We start from the raw sequence: 26,261 nt of genomic DNA, 5'->3' as shown, positions 1-26,261 counted from the left end.
TCAACGCTAAGAGCAGACAATAATGGGAATTCCGCTTCTAAATTCAGGGGAGGGAGCGAATAGATGGAAAAAGTACATTGAGTGCCTCTATGAATAGAAGAACATGTCTCATGACGTGATAGAAGAAGAAACAGGAGTCGTTAGGCAAGAGATAAGGGATCCAGTATTAGTGTCATAATTTAATATCACATAAAGCAGAAGGGATGGATAACATTGCATCGGAATTTCTAAGGTCATTGGGGAAACAGGGAACAAAACAACTATTAACGTTGGTGTGTAGAATGTATGAGACCGACGATATGCCGTTAGATATTCACACATTTCCGAAGGTAACAAGAGCTGACAAGTGAGGCAATTATCGCACTATCAGCTTAACAGATATACATCCAAGTTTCTGACAAGAATTAGATAGATATCGATGGAAAATAAAAATGAGGATCCTTTATATGACGATCAGTTCGGTTTTAGAACAGATAAAGGTACCAAAGAGGCAGTTCTAGCGTTGCTCTTGATAATGGAATCAAGACAGAAGAAAAATCATGACAAGTTGATAGGATTTCTCGACCTGAAAGAAGCGTTTGACAACGTTAATTGATGCAAGATGTTCGAAATTCTGAGAATGCAAGGGTTAAGCTAGAGAGAGCTACGACTAATACACAATATGTACAAAAATCGAAAAATAAGAGTGGGACACAAAGAAAAAAGGGTGTAAAATAGGGATGTAGTCTTTCATCTCCACTGTTCAATCTATGTACCGGAGAAACAATGACGAAACTACGAGGGCAGTTCAATAAGTAATGCAACACATTTTTTTTCTGAAACAGGGGTTGTTTTATTCAGCATTGAAATACACCAGGTTATTCCCCAATCTTTTAGCTACACAACACTATTTTTCAACGTAATCTCCATTCAATGCTACGGCCTTACGCCACCTTGAAATGAGGGCCTGTATGCCTGCACGGTACCATTCCACTGGTCGATGTCGGAGCCAACGTCGTACTGCATCAATAACTTCTTCATCATCCGCGTAGTGCCTCCCACGGATTGCGGCCTTCATTGGGCCAAACATATGGAAATCCGACGGTGCGAGATCGGGGCTATATGGTGCATGAGGAAGAACAGTCCACTGAAGTTTTGTGCGCTCCTCTCGGGTGCGAAGACTTGTGTGAGGTCTTGCGTTGTCATGAAGAAGGAGAAGTTCGTTCAGATTTTTGTGCCTACGAACACGCTGAAGTCGTTTCTTCAATTTCTGAAGAGTAGCACAATACACTTCAGAGTTGATCGTTTGACCATGGGGAAGGACATCGAACAGAATAACCCCTTCAGCGTCCCAGAAGACTGTAACCATGACTTCATGACTTTACCGGCTGAGGGTATGGCTTTAAACTTTTTCTTGGTAGGGGAGTGGGTGTGGCGCCACTCCATTGATTGCCGTTTTGTTTCAGCTTCGAAGTGATAAACCCATGTTTCACCGCCTGTAACAATCTTTGACAAGAAATTGTCACCCTCAGCCACATGACGAGCAAGCAATTCCGCACAGATGGTTCTCCTTTGCTCTTTATGGTGTTCGGTTAGACAACGAGGGACCCAGCGGGAACAAACCTTTGAATATCCCAACAGGTGAACAATTGTGACAGCACTACCAACAGAGATGTCAAGTTGAGCACTGAGTTGTTTGATGGTGATCCGTCGATCATCTCGAACGAGTGTGTTCGCACGCTCCGCCATTGCAGGAGTCACAGCTGTGCACGACCGGCCCGCACGCGGGAGATCAGACAGTCTTGAGGCGATGATGACACACGCTTTGCCCAACGACTCACCGTGCATTTGTCCACTGCCAGATCACCGTAGACATTCTGCAAGCGCCTATGAATATCTGAGATGCCCTGGTTTTCCGCCAAAAGAAACTCGATCACTGCCCATTGTTTTCAACGCACATCCGTTACAGACGCCATTTTAACAGCTCCGTACAGCGCTGCCACCTGTCGGAAGTCAATGAAACTGTACGAGACGAAGCGGGAATGTTTGAAAATATTCCACAAGAAATTTCCGGTTTTTTTAACCAAAATTGGCCGAGAAAAAAAATGTGTTGCATTACTTATTGAACTGCCCTCGTAAAAGAAAGATTCAATTGCGGGATTAAAATTCGAGGTGAAAAGATATCAACGGTAAGATTCGCCGATGACGTTGCTATCCTCAGTAAAAATGAAGAAATACTGTACAGGATGAGTAACTATCTATTCCCACCAAGAATAACTCCTAATGTATCATAGGAGCTGAAAGGTACGTGGGGCAAAAGTTGTATGGGACAACGGGGGCCATAACATGACGTTGGTTTTTGTTGCTGGGTGTGATCGCTTCAGAGATATGAAGGTCAACTTTCTTTTTTAAAATGGGATGCTATAGTTATGTACCTATTTTCTGACAGCGGCTCTCTAGACGAATCCAATGACATGTAACAGTAAGGTCTTTAAAGGTCAACGAAGGTCACAAACGTAGCATCAGTGTCCATTTACAGTAGGTGTTCGAGATGATGAGCATTGGTATCAATGCAGTGCTGCAATCTTCTTATCATGGATTGAGTGGTATTCTTTATCGCAACGGCACTTATCAAAACACATGCTCTGACAATTCTCTCTCGCATATCTTCAGTTGTAGTTAGAATGTCTTAATAAACAATGTCTTTTACGAATTCCCTCAAGGAAAAAATCCAGAGGCGAACGAGTCGGCCACGACACATCTCCTCCGCGTCCAATTCAACGATTTGGGAACTGCCTCTGCAACTCATTTCTGGCCATCGGCGAAAAATGTGGTGGGCACGCATCAAGTTGATACCACATTCTGTTCCTTGTCCGTAAAGGTATTTCTCCCAATAACAGACCTAATGTTTCTTGCAGGAATGTGGTGTTCTTCCTACCACTAAGATTTCCTTCAATGAAATAGAGGCCTATAATTCTGTCCTCCAGCATGCCACGCCATACATTCACCGACCATGGTTTTTGGTGTGCAATTTTCCGCAGCGAACATGGATTTTCTGCTGCCCAATAATGCATGCGATGCAAATTAACATTTCCAAGGTTCCTGAATGTAGCCTCGTCAGTAAATAAAATCAAATTGATAAATGTGTGATTCCTCTAAATCTAAAGTTGAGCCCATCGACAGAATTCAATGCGACGCATACAATCCGTACCAGTTAATTCTTGATGGAGACTGTTATGGTGAAGATGATATTTCTGGCGATGTAGAATACGAATAACACTACTCTGGCTCATGCCAGATTCCCTTGCGATGTGACGCGATCCATAGTGGCAAGAGTACCACTTTGCATTTCCTCGTTAGTAAATATCCTTTACCGGATATGCTTCCGATGCGTTAAAGATCCAGTTGTTCTCAATTTATCATATACGACGTGTATGGTGAGTAAATTGAGGATATCTTTGAGCTTATAAGTCTCTAGCTCTCACTGAGTTTCGTTGGTATTCACCGTAAATGAGAAGCACATCGACTTGTTCTTCGAAGGAATACATCATTCACATTCGCTTGATTCGACGATACTAGTCTTAACGTTCCTATTAATGTTGTGTTGCGAAACCGTCGAATGGTGTTCACATGTTAGTGGCATGTTAAATGGATACATCGTATTCGGGGAATATTTATATTTGCACGATATACGAAAGAGAATTGTCAGAGCACGTGATTCGGTAAGTGCCGATGTGATAAGAAATACTATTCGATCCATGATAAGAGGATTGCAGTACTGCATTGGTACCAATGGTCATCACTTTAAACACCTTTTGTAAATGGACGTTAATGCCACTTTTTTGACCTTCTTTGAACTACAAAGACCTTACTGTTACACGTCATTGGATTCGTCTCGATAGCCGCTATCAGAAAATAAGTAGTAAACTTTAGCGTTCCAATAAAAGAAACAAAGTTGACCTTCATGTCTCTGTCACAACCCCACCTAACAACAAAAAACCAACGTCACATTATGGCCCCCTTTGTCCCATCCAACATTTGTCCCACAAAATTTTCTGCTATTATCATACTTTCGGAGTTATTATAGGTCGCAATAATTTGTGGCTCACCCTATATAATCTGTTGAATGGAATAAACAGTGTAATATAAACTGTCTAATATTTAAAGAACATGGACTGAGAGTAAATCGGGAAAGGCCGAAAGTAATGAGAAGTAGCAGAAATGAGAACAGAGAGAAACTCAACATCGAGGTTGGGTATCACGATCTGGACGAAGTCAAGGAAGTGAGAAACTGATCGAGGTTGGGGACCACGGGGTGGACGGAGTCAGGGAATTCTGCTACTTAGGCAGCTGTGTAACCGACGACGGACGGAGTAAGGAGGACATAAAAAGGAGAGCAGCACTGCAAAAGTGTATTCCTGGCCAATATAAGTCTACGAGTATCAAACATAGGCCTTAATTTGAGGAACAAATTTCTGAAAATGTACGTTTGGAGTATAGCGTTGTATGGTAGTGACAAATGGACTTTGGAGAACCAGGAATAGAAGAGAATCGAAGCATTTGAGAAGGGGTGCTAAAGAAGAAAGTTGAAAATTTGGTGGTCTGATAAGGCGAAGAATGAGGGTGTTCTCCGCAGAATCGGTGAGCGAAGGAATACACGGGTACCACTGACAAGTAGAAGGGAGATGGTGGTAGGACATACATGGAGTAACTTACATGGTACTAGAAGGTGCAGTGGAGGGTAAAAGTCGTAGGGGAAGTCAGAGAATGGAATACATCCACCGAATAATTTAGGACGTAAGCTTCAAGTTATTCACCCATATGAAAAGGTTGGCACGGGAGAGGAACTCGTGGTGTGCCGCTTGAGACCAGTCAGAAGAACGATAACACAAAAAAGTGTAGTACTTGTTGTATACGTAGATGGAACACATTATGAAAAGAATGGACACGTAGAAGGCGGTAGAATGATACGTCACTCATGTGTCTGCCATCTCTAGGGCGGTGAGAACATACTGGATCACAGAATGCGACCGCAGCGAGAATTTTCAGCCATCTTAATGTCTGGTCGCTATGTATATCGATGTTTCATCCACAGAATTGCTATGCCTTCCTTGTTCTGACATTTTCGTTTTCCGTTCATCGACTCGCAACACACATAATAATGTGTCGCGATCCATTTTCCAGTAACAACGAAAATCTCAATCCGTCAGAAGCATATGAACGCTGTCGCTCGCCTAGTGAGGAGCGGAAAATATTTCTGTTTAAGTTCCGTTTTCATCTGTCCTAAAGTGCTTGCTGTTTGATGCTACCACTGTGATCGCATAAATGGTGTTGTGCGCTGCTGTAGCCAACGACAAAATACAAAGGTGACAGCAACATATGTGGAGCATATGTATGTGCTGCGAATCGTCCATGGCAGTTATCGAACATAGTGAACAAAAGTCCACTTTTACCTGTATGTTCTTTTGTCTTAATCGTCCATTCTCAGGTAGTTTGTGCTGAAGACCGTAAATTCACTTGTTGTCACCTAACCATATAAAATCTATCAACAATAAGTTTATTTAACTCAGATATGACGAATATTATGCATACACGAGTAAATTAGAACAAGGAATACAACTAAGTTTTCCCTTCTCTGGGTTACTTTGTTGTTCAGTGTAATCTGCTGCTGGACGTTTTTCTCGTGTGTCTCGAGTTTTATGCTACATTCAGGTACATGATGTACATTAAATATTTCAAACTTAAATACTAATGTCTGTGATACATGGTTAGCACAATAAATTTCCACCAATCACAACTTATATTCTGATCGGCTCCTAACCAATCTATATGTGTACTTCACTAAAGATATGTGACTGCCCAATATGGGGTCCATACTGAAGGCATAATAAAAAATGGGATATAAATATAAATACTGTAAATGTTCCCATTAATTAATTTATGTTCCGAATTTGAAATAACTATTTTTGCTCTGGAAAGTCTATAAAATGACAAATGTGGAAGAATAAAAGTCTATGGTTTCGAACAAATGTTGTCACACCTGGTTTGAGTGAGAGAAAACTATATTTATTACTAAGACTTAAATATCCTTGTTATCATGCGTTCGTTGGTCATACAGAAAGTGTAAAAACGTTGAAGTATCTAGATGAGGTAACTGAAGAAAACGAGCAAAAAATATATGAAAGGGTACAAGAAATGAAGCTGTGTGTGGAATAACAAGGGTATTTAAAATAAAAAGTGTATTTCTAGAAATTCCAAATTAATGCATTATATTGTGGAGGTGAAATCAGGAAGTTCTTGGGTAAGTGAACGCGAAGTACTGAACTACAAATTTTGTAAAGTGGAAGTTTTAGGAGAAGATTTGTGGTGAAAGTGTTAAGTATAATAATATGCAAAAGGAACTGGAAATTAGGAAGCAATAGTGAAATTTATCAGAACAGAGAAACAACAGAAACAGTTTAGGAAATGAGACTGGTACTTTTTGGGCATTTGTGTAGTATGAGTGGTTATAAGCGGGTAGAATTAAGCTTTTTGTAAATCCAGGTGAAGAAATTTAGCACATCTTGTATCGGAGAAGTTGTGAAAGATTGATAAATGCATAATAATAATAATTGGTAAGAAAACTGGTAGACGTTGAGTGTTTCCAAGACATGTGTCACACTGTCTGGAGAAAGGAAACAGAGACATGATGAATACAATATATGAAGAAACGAATGGAGCAAATGAGAAGAAACTGAAATTATCATATGGTCCTTAGTTGATTAAAACAGGAGGAAAAGAAAGCGCATTGAGGAAAGGGTGGAACTTTATTTATTGCGTTACTGAAGACAACATTAACAGTTTTGGAGATCAAGATGCTCCCTCCTCCATTGACTTGATGTGCCATATTCCTGTCGTGAAATGCTGGAGCAAATGCGTTTAATAATCTTCAAAAATTTGCGGGGCATGATGTGTACTACTGCGTTGCTAGCCTGGGCATTCGTCTGAGACATATCCCTGCGGAGATGGCTGCTGAACGGTTGGTCTCCAACCCATTCGTCAAGGTTCTTCAACATCCACTGTTGAGTGTGTAAGTTATTACGAAGCGGTGTGGAGGCAAACTATCCTGAAAAGATTCGCTCCGTGATAACATAATTTCTACGTAAAACATCCTCGGTTTTTTGCCGCGTAAATTGGGGATAGAAAATCTCAAGCTTTCGACGATAGCCTCCATGTCATCGTCAGGAGCAACGGACTGTCCTCACTGCTGCTGTGGTGGCCTTTTATAGCCTGTGGACGGCTTCCGATTGGTCAGCTTGTGATTGGTCTGCGATTACGTACTGCTGTCGCAGACGGTGTCAGTGTATGCGCTGGTGGTGCCACCGCTTCCGTTGGAACGTAAACCTTGGAAGGAGTGTCTCGAGCGCTCGTTTCCATGCACCGCTCAGATAGTATCCGCTATCATGGTTTAAGTTCTTCTCGCTCATTCGTACTTCAACAGCCTCCTTAGTAACAGAATACCAGTATGTGGAGGCATGGGACAGAGTTTTTGTTTCATCGAACAGTATTTTTTTGTTGTTGGTGAGGCTGTGCTCCGCAATTGCCAATTTCTCCAGTTCTCTATTTTTAATATCACGTTGGTGTTCTGCACAGCGGTCGGAAACGGTACGAAGGGTCTGACCTACACAATTGCTCCACACTCACAGGGGATATTATAAATTCCAGGGACCATGAGGCCGAGACTGTCCTTAACATGGCGCATCGTCTCCTTGATCTCCTTAGGAGGACGAGAAATCGGTCTTATAGCGCATCTACCCAGGTCTCTTCCTATTTTGCTGGATATAGCGCCACGAGAAAGAACCTCAATCGGTCTTTCATCCTGTGAGTGTGCAGCATTTCCTCGTTTTCGTTTTTTAGAGAACGCTGCCTTTATATGCCGTGCTCCATAGCCATGCTTTCGGAACACGTATTTGAGATGGCTGCTCCTCAAAGAGCTCATCTAACCTATACATCGGCTAAATAAGCAAAGAAATTTGACGGTGTTGCAGCTATGTAAACCTAGGATCGCTTGCCATGAAGGGCAACAAAACTGGGCATAGAGTATCATCGATGTACTGCTGTGCTATGAGGGTGCCATGGATGGGTGCTGGTATGAAACGAAATGACGCTCTAGACCATCATTTATGGTTGTCGGGCCATACGTCGGCAGAAATTTTGGTTGGTATCCCTCTGACATCTGGGACTTTTATTATGCTCACTGGGACTGAGTTAGATGCAGTATTCATCGCTGGACACAATTCTACTCCATTACATGAGATTCCAGGCCGAAGATATGTAATTCAGAACCAAAAGAAGGTCAAACAAGAAGTCCCATAAAACATGTCACCCATTTTACAGAAATCTGTCGATATGAGAGTAGATATGAATAAAGCTACCTTTTAATTATCATTCTATGAGATATTCGTCATGTTTTAAAATATATATGTTTTCTGAGTTAGAAATTTTAGTCTCATACATTTCTCATGCAGCAGAGTTCTACTAAGGGTGATAAACAGAAGAGTTTAAGGCAGACAGGAAGAAAGTATTTCAGAGGAACAGAATGGATGTGTAAGAGAGAAAGGTACAAGGGAAGTAACTTGGCTGTTGAGTACTACAGGTGACAGATACATTCAAAGAGGAGGAGAAGTTTACCCTGTTTACAACGACTTGGAGAAAGCCATTGCTACAGTGTAATGAAATATAGTAACTCATTAGTGCCAAAACCTTTAGCGCGAATTTCTTTCAATTTTTTAAGGAAACGCTTAAAAAGTCTAAAATAACACTACTGAAGTTTAAATTAATTCCCTCTGACAGAAATAAAAATAATCAGTATGCTATAGATGGAACATTGGGCGTTTATGATGTAATGTAAAGAAAAAAATCTTTCTTCAGCTTTCTTTCCTGTTTTACAATTTTTGTTCCACTTTACTTAAATAAATAGAAACTTAACACTAAATTTACAAGTGGGAAAGATTCATTAATATTTCAAATTACAAAATCTGTTCAGTACTCTCGAAAAATTATGAGATGCAACTTACGAAAATCTGTACCTAGCCTCTAAATGGAATCACACACTTATTAAACAAGCATAATTATGATTACCTATGACAGGCAGTGGATAGAACCTACAGGCCCAAGTAAAAGTGTAGTAGAACGTAATTATTTTTTATTTAAATGTTGGGAAACAAGTATTCATAGAAATTAGTAACTATTTAGAAGGTACAATTACAAACAAACCAATTAGTTCGGAAGTCTGGTTGGTTGCGAAATTTTGGGAAACTAAGAGTTCATAAAGTTACAATCACATTTTTTATAAAACATTAGGGGCTTCTCCGAACAGTTTTGACATTGGCATCTTCTCTGCTTTTATCTTTCTTCTATAATGTGACGTTTCTCATCCAGCTGCACAGTAACCAAAACTTTCTTTCTAGAGGTCTACAGTAGTACTGGACTTCCAACCTTTGTTCTTGCATTCTACCAGATTTTCAGGTAGAGTACATATGTGTTTATCACAGCCATGCCAAAACCTCTAATGAATATTGGCCAATACCATTTTTTCCCACGAACTGCCATCGTATGTTTCTCCAGAAGCTAGTCATGGTGGTCTATTCCGCCCAGAATTTTTTGTGCTAACAAGATAGGGCTGTCTGACGAGCTTCTTTTCATTTGGTTTCTTTTGTCGCCGCGCGGGATTAGCCGAGCGGTCTAGGGCGCTGCAGTCATGGACTGTGCGACTGGTCCCGGCGGAGGTTCGAGTCCTCCCTCGGGCATGGGTGTGTGTGATGGTCCTTAGGATAATTTAGGTTAAGTAGTGTGTAAGCTTAGGGACTGATGACCTTAGCAGTTGAGTCCCATAAGGTTTCACACACATTTGAACATTTTTGGTTCCTTTTGTCGTCTATAAACTGTAGTCAGTGGCTTCGTTAATTCAAAATTGGTTGTCATAGGAACACAGGTGCTGGCATTCAACTTTGCCATAATGATTTGTTTGATTGTAGAAAAGGGGATCATAATTTCCTTGATCTTTCATTGTTAAAACTCTGTCTGCTTCGAAAGGGCACTGGGAAGTCCTGTTTCGTGTTCTTGTACCTGAAGCATGGAACCCCATCTATGGTAGTTCTACAAACAGCTGATATGAAGTAAAAAAGTTATCAAAACATATGATATGGCTGTTCAGGTCACCGACGTACTCTAGCCTTTTTTTCTCGACTCGATTTTCCAAAGGTTTGAAATATTCAGGGGCAGCCTCCTCACAGCAGAGATCAAAATTGTAACAATAGCCACCTCTTCCACACAAACCCAAAATTTATACGCAAACTTAATGGGTTTCATATTTAAGTTATTGCTTCAGAGAAAGACGACCATAATACGTGACCACCGTTTCATCGATCGAGAGCACTTTATAAAAATTTCCCACTTCTGGAGGTTTTTATTCATAGTGACAGTCAAATTACTGGTCTTGAACCTTTGATCACTTTTGTTAGCATTCCCTTCATTGATATCTTCAACATGAAGGAGTGCTGTAACGGCAGTTTTTACGAGGAGCACCGTAAGATCATCGCCTTCAGCCCAATAATCTCTCTGGTAGAGCAAATTTGGCATCCAGATAAAATTAAAAAAATCAATAAAATATCCAGTTCATGTTCTGAGATAGAACACTCTGGCTCTTTTTCCTATTGTCTTGCATACTTCTCAGTGTCTTCCGTAATGGTATATAGCAATTCAGAAGTAAGCAGCTGTTCAAAAATGTCCAGTGGCGTATAATCTCGTGAAGCGTTTACATTATTTCCACACCTGGTTGGTGCCAGACAACCTACATTGACGAAACTGTAATTTTTCGCAGACCATATTACCGTAGGTTCATTATTTTTCTTTCTATGGGAAGATTCTGTGGTTGTGAATGAACTTCAGTTCCCTTGGCAGTAGATAAAGATGCTGTAGAATAACTTGGAACGTCGTCGGTCTTTGATACGTTGATCCCTGGAATATCCTGCACTATAGGACACCCTGTTTCATCTCTCATCTGACAGTTCATCTACATCTGTGGTAACGCAACCATATCTGCCTTTCTCCCCTCAGAAAACAAGTATTCTACAGCGATCTCGACCCATCTGAATGTATTTTGCCTATATGTATTGGAATTCCCGAAAGAAAAGGAAATTAAATGTGGGTATTATAACAGCCCTGCTTCCCATTCATAGGACAACATTTTCAACTGAAATCTTTTAGTACGAGATTATTAGTTTTCATCCAGTATTTTATACAGCCGGCATAAATAGACTTTTAATATTGAAATACTAACTAATCTAAATTACTTATCCACCTCGTAAAACTTATAGCAGAACAGAAAGCACATTACGGTTACAGGAAAATATTCACTCATGCCGATGTGAATACATATTAACAGGGACTGAGAAACTTGATCTGCAAATGGACAGTAGCTTTGGGTGATTGTACGAAGGCGACAATGAATGCAGACAGAGATTACGTGGTGTTCAATGTTGCATAATTCAACAACGGAAAGGAACTGTCCTTTAACTATGACGCTGCGCGTTAATGGGTGAATCGACATTCTAAGCAAGAATAGGATAGAAGGTTAATTAAGAATCAATGCCTACAACATTAAATACTTGTACAGAGTGAGGATTAGATGACAAAGGAAAACACAACTGCAAAGGGAGAGAGGCAAGGCTGTTGTCTCCCACCAATACTGTTAAACGTATCTTTGGATCACATTATTCAGAAATGTTTGAGACGAAGGAGAAGAGTGCGTTTGGTGGTTGTAGGGTAGAATGTGTTCGTTTTGTGGATGATAATGTGTTACTGACAGAAAACAAAGAATCATTTGAATGTTAAAAGAATTAAATAAGATCTATGAGGAATCTGTAATGGGAATTAATAAGAAAAACGCAAAAATGTATGGTGACAAGTTCCAGAAATATAAGGAAAGCTACAAATTTGGGACAATAAGATGCACAACAAGTTAGTGTTTCAAATATTTGGGAACCCTAATTATTGAAGACACGAGATGCAATACGATCGTGAAAACGTGTATAGCAATTACATAGCAGGCACTTAAAGAGAAAAGGAGGTTTCTGTGTGGATGAATGAATAACGATTTGAGGAAGTGACTGGTGAACTGCTTTATATGGAGTGTGACAGTATACGAAACTGATACATGGATACTGTAGAAAGAAGAAGAAGAAAGGAAAGTAGAAGCTTTAGAGATGTGGATTTGGAGGAGGATAGAAGGGATAGAATGGTTGAACAAATTGAGAAATGAGTAGGTGTTAAGAATGAAGGAAAATAGAGAAGCTTGAAATACAATCAGGAAGAGGATTTTCAACTGGCTTGGACACTGGATGAGAAGAGAGTGTTTACTGATGAATGCTGTGGAAGGAACGGTGAATGGAAGAAGAAGAATACGCAGAAATTATCAGATGGTAGATTGTAGAACGACAAATACCAATTATGAGAAAACGAAAGGTGTTGCAAATGTGAATACCTGCCGTATTGCAGAACACTGATGACGGCGATGATGATGAGTCTGTTTAGATCATTTATCATCACCCTCCAGTAAATTTCCAGATTAAATGAGGTTGATACTTTACTCCAGTTAGCCTCCATGCAAAATGATGGTACAGTCGTATATGATGACTGACCTATGTGTAAAGGTCAATACTTTCTGTGAGAACCACTCGGTATGAGAGTTATGTTGTGTGGTGATTGCCTGACACACTTACTTTGAAACTGAAAAACCTAGTAAAAACTTTATCAGTTACAGCCGTTAACAGAAAGGGAAATCGGGAGAAATGTTTGGTGTCAAGCTAATGACAGTTGTCTGCAACTGTACTTGACAGACGCTAAATCACAGCTGAAGTAGCAAACCACGACAAGTGTCGACATGTAGTGAAACTTGCTCTGCGGGACACAGTCGCGAGGTTAATTAAGGGAGTCCGTTTGGGGAGCGGCTATTGCAGAGGCCACAGCTAGTGCCAAATTGACGTGGCACGCCTGGTGAGAGCTGCGCAAAAGGTGACAGAGCGGGTCGAGGCCACTGAGCCGCGCTGAGCCGCGCCGCCGCCTAATTACAGCCTGGCTCGCAGTACACGCGTGGCGCCTGCATGGCGACTCGCCCGCACTACACGCCGCCTCAGCGTTTCATTAACTGCTGTCCCACGCGAAATAATTACTGCCGTCTCTCTTTGCTTAAAGGGGTGTATGAGGAATGTACGTGTGTTGTCTGCTTCCTCACATGGCAGCACTCGTAACATAATTTCAGTATAAACACGAACGAAAATCCGAGAAATTGGAAAATGAGTTGCATACACGTATAACATTCAGAGTTTCTGTGACGCCCTCATAGAAGATCGAAAGTGATTTGGTTAGTGAGGAACACACAGTTGCATATTTACTTATGTATTGAGTTTTCATTTTTCGTAGACCCTGTGTTACTTAACATCCTTACAGAATCCGTTTACTGTGAACATTATCATGAACACAGTAGATGAACAAACTTTTCTTGGTTCTCAGCTTTTTATGATCTTCCACTTACAATAAATAAGCCGCCATGTATTACGAGCAAGCAAGAAAATAGCGGTCTCTAGCATAGGCTTCGGAAATTCATTGGATTCAGCGCAAGGGATGCCTTCGACAGGATTGCAGGAGAGTCCAAAGTAAAAACCAATATAGCTAATGGAATAGATAAGACCCCGACCAAACATAACCAGCAGGGTGAAGTTCGTGCAACACGAAGTGCATGGGTGAACTCTCTCGTTTGTTCGAAATCAAGAAGGTGATGACCTTTCTACATTCTTATACAATTGTGTCCTTGAAAAGACTATGGGAATTTGGAGATCATGTATATATCAGATTTGCTTAAGAAGAAAGCCAGGGTTGATTAAAGTGAAGGTTCTGGTGTTGATTTTACAATACAGTGAAAGAGCCCAGAAGACTCTAATCTTTCGTAAAAGATAATTAGCCAAACAGGATTTCGAATTGGAACGATCAAAATATGACAGTCGAGAAAAACAGAGCAAAATTCCTTGAAACACAGATAAGATGGATATTAATTTCAAGTGAGATAATAAATGAGACTGGACTAAAAGTAAGAAACACTTGGAATTGGAGTCCTAAAGATGGAAAGAGACTTTAGGTTGATGAAATATATCTACAGTAATAAACCACCTGGAATGCAAAAATGAGGTGTAATAACACCGTTATCAGAACAGAATGTTCTTTTACATTAAATTCATCACTCTGAACTAAAGCCTGGGTTAACCAAAAGCCTTTGAAAGGACATTTCTAAGAGCAATCTTTGGTGCCGGTTACGAAGGAAACCTAACACAAAATAATGTCGTAGACTATGCAGCGAAAGAGCCTTCGATATTTACGCAGGCTGAATGAAAACAGATTAATGGTGCATACGTTCACATATCTCAGGAAGAAAGAACCACAAAACCACAACGACATGGATTACAGAGGCCTGGAAAGTTTAGATACGTCAAACATCATACAAAATTATATTTAGGAACAAAGTGCAGATCTTGGAAGAGTTTCAAATTGAAATAGGAGGAGCACGAAAGAGATGTGGACGAACTTGAATAGAACAACAAAGGAAACAGTATAGTTGACACCAGAAGGATTAGTGCAGACAGGGAATAATTTATTTAAAAGAAAAGAAATAAAGAGACGAAGAGAGAGCATAAGTAGTCAGTTCGCTTGTGAATAAATCTTACTCTATTAAAGTAATACCAGTATTATTAAAATTGCGTCAAGTAATTTTCTCACATAACAAATGCTTGTCAGAATTACAGAAGGAGTCAAAGCTGAAGGGAACGAAACATTGACGAGAGGATGGCGTGAAAGATGAGAGAGCACTGGCAATGTGACATACGAGTAAATACTAGATCGCTTTTGGACAGGAAGAAGATAGCGAGTATTTGTAGGAAAGAATGCTACGCCGATGGTAACAGCAGGAGCAAAAACATTCTCTCTTAATGCAACACGGTTTTGTATATGACGCCGGTTAATAGGAAGTTAATGGTGTGTCTGGCTGAAATGAGGATGGGAAAACAGATACGCACAGGTTCAGCCAAGATGTTGGACTTATCGGAGCTTGTATTGCATTTATGGTGTACTTATCGCACCTGATTTGTGGAAATAAATCTCGACAGTGGTGATATCAATCCCTTAAGAAATCTGAATCTATGAGAATCGCGTCACTTGTATCTGCTCTTACTGAGATCGTGATCAAACAGCCGAATATTAGATAATACATACTTAAATGTTGATAACTAGCTCGAATCGTGCTGGTCACATCAGGTGTTGTATGCAGTGTTGGAATACCGATACTTTCTTATGTCCGAGACGAGATAACATGAAAGTGGTTCTTAAGATCTGAAGAAGTCAGAAAAGAGTCACATCACCCACTACGTTACAAGTGTCCACCTGAACCTAAAAAGGACTGCTGTGATCACACAATCGAATGTTTAACACGATTTATGCAAACGTTCATGGCTAATTCAAGACATTTGATTTTGCTTTGCTTCTCTGTCCATCTTGAATTATATCACAAAAATTTAATATCTGGCAGAATGAAAGACTGAATTATCTATTGTATTGCTTTAGAACGAAATATTTTTCTAAGTTTCCGAAAAGTAAGAACCATTTCGTTCTACGACCACGGCAGCACTAGTGTCTGTGTTCTGCACATTCGCACTTATCTCTCTGATTCATTGTCTTTCTACTATTGCCATCAAAGTTGGGTTGTGTTGTGTTTACATAAGTTAGTGGTCGTTCAATATGTTTAAGACAATCTCTGATAGAGTATACCGTGAAATGCGTTCTTCAATACGGTTTTGAACGCAAAGAATATTAAGCCAACTGAAATTCATCGTCAACTTGTAGAGAGTTATGGTGAAAATGTAATGATTGATGAAATGACTAGAAACTGATCAAGACAATTCAATTACACACGAACCAGGGCTCCTCGACGAAGATCTGAGCTGGAAGCCTTCTGTTGCGATCGATGGTTTGATTGGGAAAGTGGATTAGAAAATTCGTGAAAACAAACTGTGGGGTGGCGAGTGGTACTATTGTTATAAAATGTTCCTATTATTTATTTAATTAATGCTGTTGTTTGCCGTCCTCAACACTGGCTCTCTAACTACAATATTGGCAACCAGAAAGTGATTAGCATAACGTGAAGCCTGTAATTAGAATTCCTAGTGCCCACTTCATCTGAGAAATACATTTATAGCTACAGCTTATAGCTCTGAGGAATTAGGAGATTGCCTGCGATTCATAATCAAAAACCATTTTCTCTAAAATGTTCACTATATTCTGAAAGTCACAGACCGAAACGAATCCACACAATCCAACTACCAGAGCAGTTCAGAGTCTAATGCACTGATGCAACTATAACTGTTCAAATTACATGTTTAAGTGAACGCTCGCCATAATTTGATGATAATGTTCATCAAACGCCACGCTAATAATGGTAGAATGTCTGTCCTGCGGCGGCACGTGAAAATACGACATACGCAGACTAAAGATAGATCATTAATGTCATCCCAAAATCAACACTTCACTCGAAAACGATTTCATGGTTATGTGTATCCCGGGTAACTTATTACGGCATCCAAGGCTGTTTATAACAATGATACCGACGCGACGCGACTCCCGGCACAGTTGGTGCGCTAATCAGCGTCTGGAGAGAACTGGGGCCTTACTTTCTCGTGCAGCGTTCTTATATATAAAGCCGCGGTGCGGACGGCGAAGGGTACGCCTGATCAAATCCACTCTCCCGACTAGCCGCTGGGCTAGTAATGCACCACTTTAAGTTATCGAATAAATCATTGCTTCCTTTGCTGATGGCCGATGAAGCTCTCAATTTAAATTTGCAATCAGCACACAGCTAAGTCAAATATTTTGGGCGAGACAATTAATTTAATTACAGTACACGCAGTAGACGAGCTCTGAACTTGCCTTTTGGAGATACGCTATCGCTATAGTTTTATAGTTGTTCTGTTGAAACTTCTCACATCTTTACGATTATAGCGGATCTCCCTTCTACTTAAATTTAAACATCCTAACTTTATTTATTCGCCTACTTAATCTATTTTGCTTCCTTAATTTTTAAGACAAAAAACCGAAAATCATGAATTCCAACTAAAATTTTAATTTGTGAGATCCAGAATACTATTTCTACTAAAGTATTATGCAAAAGGAATCTAAATATAAATTTTTAAGTTTCTAGCTCTTTTCTGTTGTGCCAATGATTTTTACAGAAAAACGTCCAAATTTTGAAAATGGTTAAAGTTATTGAACTGATATTCAACACATATTGTTTTAGAATTACTCCTGACATGTTAGAAACGTTTCAGGTTATTTACTTGATTTTTAAAGTATTGCGCAACATTTATGACGTCAGAGCTAGTTACAGCGGACTGGCTGGCACACAATGGAAAGACTGATGTGAATTTTATACGGCGTGAGTATGCTGCTTCCCTACAAGACGGTTCACAATAAGAATACTTTGTGATGAGTTCACAAATTTCACAAACTGTTTTGCATGAGATTACCACGAATCGCTAAACCGTTCGCAGATTGTATTCCAATTGGGTTCCGAAAATGCCTATAGGTGTCCACAAAATAAAGAGACTTGCCATTGGTTTGACATTTCTTAACCTGTACAGTGATGAAGGAGATGAACTCTGACAGAAATTAATGAAACTGCGACTGGTGATGAGAGCTGGTTTTGTCATGTCACTTAAGAATCAGAACAACAGTCGATGAGTGGAGCCACTCACGATTCCACCCTCCCCACCCCCCACACACACAGAATTCAAAACAATGGCGTCAGCTTTCTGTGGACAGACAGAGTTTTCCCTTCCCTCCCAGAGATGAATCCATCATTGCGGTACGATATTGTGAAAGGCTGAGAAAACTTCAGCGCGCAATTCAAAACAAAAGGCGTGGAAAGTCCAGAAGCCCAGTCAAGGCAATGTGTTGCTTCATGACAACGCACGTCCCCATTCTGCATTTATCACTTAAAGCCTTATACAACAATTCGGTTGGGAACAGTTCGATCATCCGCTGTACAGCCTTGATTTCGTAGTTTCTGATTACCACTTGTTCTTGAACTTGAAGTGTGATTTTGGAGGAAGGATCTTCGACATCGATAACGACGGAAAAGCAGTGTGTCAGCAGTGACTGTCTTCACTGGAAGGCTCTTTATATGAAGGGGACATACAAAAGCTGGTTTCCGGCTATGACGAATGTTTGAACAATGGCGGCATCTATGTAGAAAAATCGTCTAAGAAATGCTGTTTCTCGTAAAGATAAATTTTGGTTTGAAAAAAAAAAATATTTGTATGAGTTTTCTGCTTCCAGACAGGTACTCAGTATTCGCAGATGTCTCGTCTAAAATAAAAATAAAACAAGTTTATTAATGCCTTTGGTACCGAGATAAATAAGGACATTGGCCTGGCAGAATCATGCTCCTTACATTTTGATGGATATAGCTGTGGAGAAGGGGTTGTGAACACACACACACACACACACACATTTTAAGCGAAACAGAAGGAACACATTACTGTTCATTACTGTTCTGTAGATAGTTACCCAAAAGAGTTATTTAACAAGTGCCTAACCGGAGTCGAGAGATGGAGTATTCAGCGAGGAACACACCTACGAGCCCGGCTAATCTCAAGTGGAAATACGTCTCAGATGCAGGAGCGGCGGCCCATGACTTTCAGCGACAGGACCAACCGAAAAGAGCTGAGAGCGACAGAGCAACTGATATCTAGACAATGAGGAGCTGGCGACTTTATAGATTCGACGTTGAAAATCGTCGTCTAACTGATATACAGTGAACAGTTCAGATATAGTGTTATTATCAGAATCGACAGCCGAACCTCGTCCACAATGTTACATCTGTTATACATGCGGACGTAACAAGCAAATAACGGAGAGATATGGAAAGTATATATGGAGACAGTGAACTTGTAAAACAATACCTAGAGGGAGATGATAATATGTTAGACATGGGGAATCTGAACGCGTTAGTAGGGGAAGAAACCCTGCCGCCGCACTTTTCTCTTAGCCCTCGGTGACTCAGATGGATAGAATGTCTGCCATGTAAGCAGGAGGTCCGGGGTTTGTGTCCCGATAGGGACACACATTTTCACCTGTCCACGTTGATATATATCAACGCCTGTCAGCAGCTGAAGGTATTCATATATGATTATAATTTCGTTCTAGACAGCTGCAGAGCATCAATGGTGTCAGTTTTTTGGGACATGTCAGAAAGAACAGCCACCATACCCATATAAGTATATGGCAATACCGGCCATAACCAGCTTCTTCTGTGCAGATGCACACATACTACCCGAACTCTTATGGAATTAGGTAAGAATGTCATCTATGACTAAAGAGTGTGTTGGGTAGGAAGACTACGAATGTAGTGTGTGGACATATAAGGTGAGAATGTGGGTCTCGCTGGAGGTGTGGGCGAGATAGTCCCTGCAGGCGCATTATCCTCTGTGCCCTCGGTGGCTCAGATGTATAGAGCGTCTGCCATGTAAGCAGGAGACTCCGGGATCCTGTCAATGTTGGGGCACACATTTTCACCTGTCTCCATTGAAATATATCAACGCCCGTCAGCAGCTGAAAGTATTAATATATAATTCTAATTTCGTTTTAGACCGCTGCAGGTCATCAGTGTGGTCTGTTCTTTCGGACATGTCTGAAATATACACATTATCCATATATGAATGGATGTAGGTGATCCGACAGGATGCTTATGGATGTGTTATCTGTCAGAGTCGTATCTAGACATATCGGGGGTCCCGTATCACTCCAACTGCGCATGCCCCACACCATTACAAAGCCCCCCACCAGCTTGAACAGTCTCCTGCTGGCATGCAAGAGCCATGGATTCCTGAGGTTTTCTCTATGCGCGTACACGTCTATACACTCGGTACAATTTGAAACGAAACTCGACCAACCAGACAACATGTTTCCAGTGATCAACAGTCCAATGTCGGTGTAGACAGGCCCAGGCGAGGCGTAAATCTTTGCTTCGTGCAGTCATCAAGGGTACATGAGGAGGCCTTCGGCTCCGAAAAGTCATGTCGATGATGTTCCGTTGAATGGTTCGCACGCAGACTCTTGTTGATGGCCCAGCGCTGAAATTGGCAGGAGGTTGCGGAAAGGTTGAACTTCTGTCATGTTAAACGATTCTCTTCAGTCGTTACTGGTCCCATTCTTGCAGGATCTTTTTGTGGCCGCAGCGATGTCGGAGATTTGATGTTTTACCGGGTTCCTTATATTCACGGTACACTCGTGAAAAAGTTCTTACGGGAAAACTTCACTTCATCACTACCTCGGAGATACTGTGTCCCATTGCCCGTGCTTTGACTATAACACCACATTCAAACGCACTTAAATCTTGATAACCTGCCACTGTAGCAGCAGTAACCGATCTAACAACTGCGACAGACACTTGTTGTCTTATATAGGCGTTGCCGACCGCAGTGCCGTATGCTGCCTGTTTACGTATCTCCGTATTTGAATACCTATGGCTATACCAGCTCCTCGATACTTCAGTGTAAAATGCAAAGTGGACAACACTATTATGTGCTACATTTAGATTGCTTGGAAATATCGCATGGGATTCGTTATTCTATCTACATGGTCAGGGAAACATGAAATTTTATATATCTGACGCATCGCAGGGAACATTAAGTAAACCCAACAATAAATTGGTCTTCGAGGTCACGCACCTTCTCTCTAATGTTGTAAGTCTAAGCTGTAGCTTGTGAAGAATTCAGTAATTCAGTACAGTACTGTAAATAATCATGAACAACTACGGAATACACCATGATGAAAGGCAAGCATTAAATTCTGAGGACGAGTTGAATCCAAACCGCCGTGTCGCGCAGCAGCCTCAGCTGCAGACGGTCTTGAGATAGCACGCACGGCCGCTGCAGCCCGAGATTAACCCTCAGCCAGCTAATTAAACCGTCTAATACACTCTGAAGTAGTTCCCTCACAGAGATTAGCGCGATGTGCAAGAAGCAGAAGCTACAATTTTATTACCTTCCTCGCTCTCTCTTGGCGCTTTCACTTGTGTTAGTAATGTTGAAACTAACAATTTAATTTTTAATTTAGGAACTTTTTTATTCTTTCTTTCTTGATGTTGAAAGTTTTTCTTTCTGGAACCATTGTGATTATTATAAGACGAGAAATTCAGTTTAAAGTACCGGAAACACTGAAAGAAAAGTGAAAAGCACTTGTAATGCATGGTGCTCCATTGATTGACAAGAATGAAAAATGCTCCTATCATAGCACAAAGAGGGCGAATATACCATGTTAAGTTCGTAAACGACTGGACGATAGCTCTGCTGCGTGACAGCATATTTCTCACAGTAAGTATAACAGCAACATTACAGAAGCCATGAAATATCTAAGAAGCATATGCTACAATGCAAAACTACGGTGGGCATAAATCTGTAGCACATTGAAACAAGTCTTGCACGTATAAAGTATGCTGGGTGACAATACAGAATCAGTTGTCATGCCAACGACCAATTTCAGCTCAGAGAATTGCACAACTGAAACAATGGACATTACATAATTAGCTGTCAGTTGTCACAACAGAAGATGAGTGTAATAAAATAAAGATAAACCATGGTAGGAAATGTAAATTTGTCATTGGTTGGTGAGGCTGGAAATAGAATGGCTTAGCAATAATTCTGGTGAAGGTGAGGTACAAAATATCAAACAACTCTCTACAGTAAACTAAATTTACTCTCTGTTTTTGTGGATAAGTCTGTTCAATTAGTTGCGCTTCAAGCGACGTCTGCTCGAACACAACATTAAAAACCATATTGAAGGACTCTTGACAACTCAAGAGTTTTCCATTAACAATCGGACGCAAGTAGTCGATATGTCCCTTTCAGTAACTGAAAATTAAAAATCAGATTCATATTCCCGAAAGAGATTTTCACTCTGCAGCGGAGTGTGCGCTGATATGAAACTTCCTGGTAGATTAAAACTGTGTACCCCACCGAGACTCGAACTCGGGTCCTTTGCCTTTCGCGGGCAAGTGCTCTATCATCTGAGCTACCGAAGCACGACTCACGCTCGGTACTCACAGCTTTACTTCTGCCAGTATCTCGTCTCCTACCTTCCAAACTTTACAGAAGCTCTCCTGCGAAACTTGCAGAACCAGCACTCCTGAAAGAAAGGATACTGTAGAGACTTGGCTTAGCCACAGCCTGGGGGATGTTCCCAGAATGAGATTTTCACTCTGCAGCGGAGTTTGCGCTGATATGAAACTTCCTGGCAGATTAAAACTGTGTGCCCGACCGAGACTCGAACTCGGGACCTTTGCCTTTCGCGGGCAAGTGCTCTACCATCTGGTGTGCTGGTTCTGCAACGTTCGCAGGAGAGCTTGTGATTGTTAGTGGGTGGGGATGGGGGAGCGGGAGGATGGTTCCGTGGTTGAACAGGTGTGTTCCGGTACCTAAAATTTTAGAAATTACTCACTGACTGGATGGAGGCTGAATGCTTCCCAGGATGTGGCAAGAATGGTAAATACTTTTGCCTGAGCCATCATGGCCAGAGTACGAAACGGAATATTTCTTAAGAGTAATACAAAGTACCGAATATATTGGTCTCTTATCAGCTTATGGAACTCCTTATTTGTAATAAACATAATATGTAAAATACGTGATGCGAAGACATGTAGTAGCACATCAGTCTGCAGCCAACGCTCTTCATGAACTGACGTAATATGCGACTAAAAGATGGCAATAAATTCCTCACTGTAACATTGGAAAGGAATTTTCTTCCATGCAGTAACGAACAAAAGAGTGTATTCGTGAGCGTGCTTGACACTTCTTTACTGATGTAATAGATGTGCATGAGATCCGAACCGAATGAAAATTTAAGTTCATCGGCTTCAGCGATCAGCATCGGTACGAATAAAATCTTTTGGCTGTTAGGATGTGTCATTGTGAACGCTAAAACTTTCATTTAACAACTCCTAGTTAATGGACAGACTCACATGGCTTTTCTGGATAACAGATTTCTAGCTGCTTTTTAATTTCAGAAAATTGTATGACTACGGAAGGTTTACGTGGTGGTTCAGTTGAATACAATTTTTGGCATTCACAATAACAGTAGTGAATAGACATATGTTTAAACTATGATTAGAGATGTATGGTATGTGTGAAGAGTCAACATTGTTGAGTTTTCTTGTTGTTCTAATATTGGAATCTCTGATTATATCAATGAATATAACATGTTCACTAATTACAGAATCTAATTATTAACGTTCCTAAACAGATATTTGGTAGATTCGTGCAAAAAGTACATATTGGTCCTCACTGAAATTACCGAACGAAAGATTGGTTCTGTCCGTAAGTTGTGCCTTGTTGCCGTTGGTTCGCATTTCGTTCTTCCGATTCTCTCACATTATGAGCTATTCCTTGTTCAATGAGGAGAACATTCCATTTTCATATATATTTCCTTTGGTCCACGTGTATGGTCACAAAATTTTTTGTCATCGCACTATGGGTTTCGGTCTATAACGACCATCTTCAGATCTGTTTTGTAAAAACGTGTCCTGGCGCAGTTTTTTTTTGTTTAGCATTTGACGATGCCACTGTGGCTCCAGTGTATTAGGACATGTTTTTATGAAACAGATTTTAAGATCGTCATTATAGACCGAAAGCGGTAGTCTGGTGTCATAAAAGTTTGTGACTATAGACGTGAACTACAGAAAATTTATTCTATATTCGGGTCACTGTTCAATTCGCGACCATCTGACAGCTTGTGAAATTCCATTTTCATATTTGTTTCCCACGCCGTGTAATTATATGTAAGAGCGCCATGACAGGTGGTTAGATTAGATTAGATTAGATTTACTTTCATTCCAATTGATCCGTAGTGAGAAGGTCCTCCAGGATGTAGAATATGTCAGAAAAACAAGTTTAGTTTACAACTAAAACAAATAAGCTAATGTACCATTTGACAGGTCCCAAGTAGATTGATTGTCATTTTTTTAATGAACATTATATGAAAGAATCATTTTACAAACACTAATGCACTGAATTTAAAATAAAAAAGATTTTTATTTGTAAGATAATAAACATGTAATAGAACTACTATAATACTTATTTACAATGAACATATTACTGCACTGAAATGGTCCAGAAGCTAGATTGTACTTAGACGTACACACACACACACACACACACACACACACACTTATTTACAATGAGCACATAACTGCACTGAAATTGTGAAGCAGTTGTATTTGGTTATACTGAGAAATTCATCAATGGAGTAGAAGGAGTTGGCCACCAGTAAATCCTTTAGGCTTCCATTAAACTGAATTTCATTGGTTGTTAAGATTTTTATGGCTGCTGGCAAGTTATTGAAAATGTGTGTTCCTATATAATGCACACCATTTGTACAAGAGTAAGTGACTTTAAATCCGTGTGAAGATTACTCTTATTTCTAGTACTGAGTCAATGAAGTGAGTTGTTGGTTTGAAAAAGTGATATATTTTTAATGACAAATTTCATTAAGGAATAAATGTGTTGCTGTTGTGGTCTTCAGTCCTGAGACTGGTTTGATGCAGCTCTCCATGCTACTCTATCCTGTGCAAGCTTCTTCATCTCCCCGTACCTACTGCAGCCTACATCCTTCCGAATCTGCTTAGTGTATTCGTCTCTTGGTCCCCCTCTACGATTTTTACCCTCCACGCTGCCCTCCAATACTAAATTTGTGATCCCTAGATGCCTCAGAACATGTCCTACCAACCGATCCCTTCTTCTAGTCAAGTTGTGCCACAAACCCCTCTTCTCCCCAATCCTATTCAATACCTCCTCATTAGTTATGTGATCTACCCATCTAATCTTCAGCATTCTTCTGTAGCACCACATTTCAAATGCTTCTATTCTCTTCTTATCTAAACTATTTATCGTCCGCGTTTCACTTCCATACATGACTACACTCCATACAAATACTTTCAGACACGACTTCCTGACACTTAAATCTATTTTTCTTCTTCAGAAACGCTTTCCATGCCATTGCCAGTCTACATTTTATATCCTCTCTGCTTCGACCATCATCAGTTATTTTGCTCCCCACATAGCAAAACTCCTTTATTACTTTAAGTGTCTCATTTCCTAATCTAATTCCCTCAGCATCACCCGACTTAATTCGACTACACTCCATTATCCTCGTTTTGCTTTTGTTGATGTTCATCTTATATCCTCCTTTCAAGACACTGTCCATTCCGTTCAACTGCTCTTCCAAGTCCTTTGCTGTCTCTGACAGATTTCAAAGTCATCGGCGAACCTCAAAGTTTTTATTTCTTCTCCATGGATTTTAATACCTACTCCAAATTTTTCTTTTGTTTCCTTTACCGCCTGCTCAATGTATAGATTGAATAACATTGGGGATATGCTGCAACCCTGTCTCACTGCCTTCCCAACCACTGCTTCCCTTTCATGCCCCTCGACTCTTATAACTGCCGTCTGCTTTCTGTACAAATTGTAAATAGCCTTTCGCTCAGGAATAAATATATTATATTAATTACGTTTAGCTATAATGATATAAGTGAGTGATCCATTGCTTCAATGATGCAAAGGTGAAGTCGATATTGCAAGGAGTTAGGGGAGACCTCCTGGTGCGTAGGTCTGCCCCAGACGCCCACGTCGCTGTCTGGTCGCGTCACGGTGTTCGTCCTAGCGCTGACCTCGCTTTTCCTGTTCACCTCCTACTCGGCCAACATCGTGGCCCTGCTGCAGTCACCCAGCCACTCCATCCGCTCCGTCTCAGACTTGGCGTCCAGTCCGCTAACGCTGGGTGTCCAGGACATCGCCTACAACAAGGTGTATCTCGGGGTGAGTTCTGATTACCTCATAATACATAATTCAGTTGAACACACCGGTGTTGTTACTTCCCTCTACGATCAGTGGCAAACACGCACACACAGACACACACACACACACACACACTCACACACACACACACACTTGTTCAAATCGTTCAAATGGCTCTGAGCACTATGGGACTTAACTTCTGAGGTCATCAGTCCCCTAGAACTTAGAACTACTTAGACCTAATTGACCTAAGGAAATCACACACATCCATGCCTGAGGCAGGATTCTAACCCGCGACCGTAGCGGTCGCGCGGTTCCAGACTGTAGCGACTAGAACCGCTCGGCCACACCGGCCGG

General features: G+C 40.7%; 1 protein-coding gene across 1 annotated transcript in view; it reads left to right on the top strand.

The window, feature by feature from the left end:
- Window positions 1-26,261, top strand: part of LOC124598017 (ionotropic receptor 75a-like) — a 157,038-nt gene that overhangs the window by 39,727 nt on the left and 91,050 nt on the right. Inside the window, exon 3 of the mRNA XM_047135975.1 lies at window positions 25,717-25,925. Within this exon, the coding sequence (XP_046991931.1) occupies window positions 25,717-25,925 (209 nt within the window). The remainder of the gene's footprint in view (window positions 1-25,716; window positions 25,926-26,261) is intronic.

This window comes from Schistocerca americana, chromosome 1 (genome assembly GCF_021461395.2).
Source record: "Schistocerca americana isolate TAMUIC-IGC-003095 chromosome 1, iqSchAmer2.1, whole genome shotgun sequence".
Lineage (NCBI taxonomy): Eukaryota > Metazoa > Arthropoda > Insecta > Orthoptera > Acrididae > Schistocerca > Schistocerca americana.
This window is presented reverse-complemented; position numbering and strand designations above follow the sequence as displayed.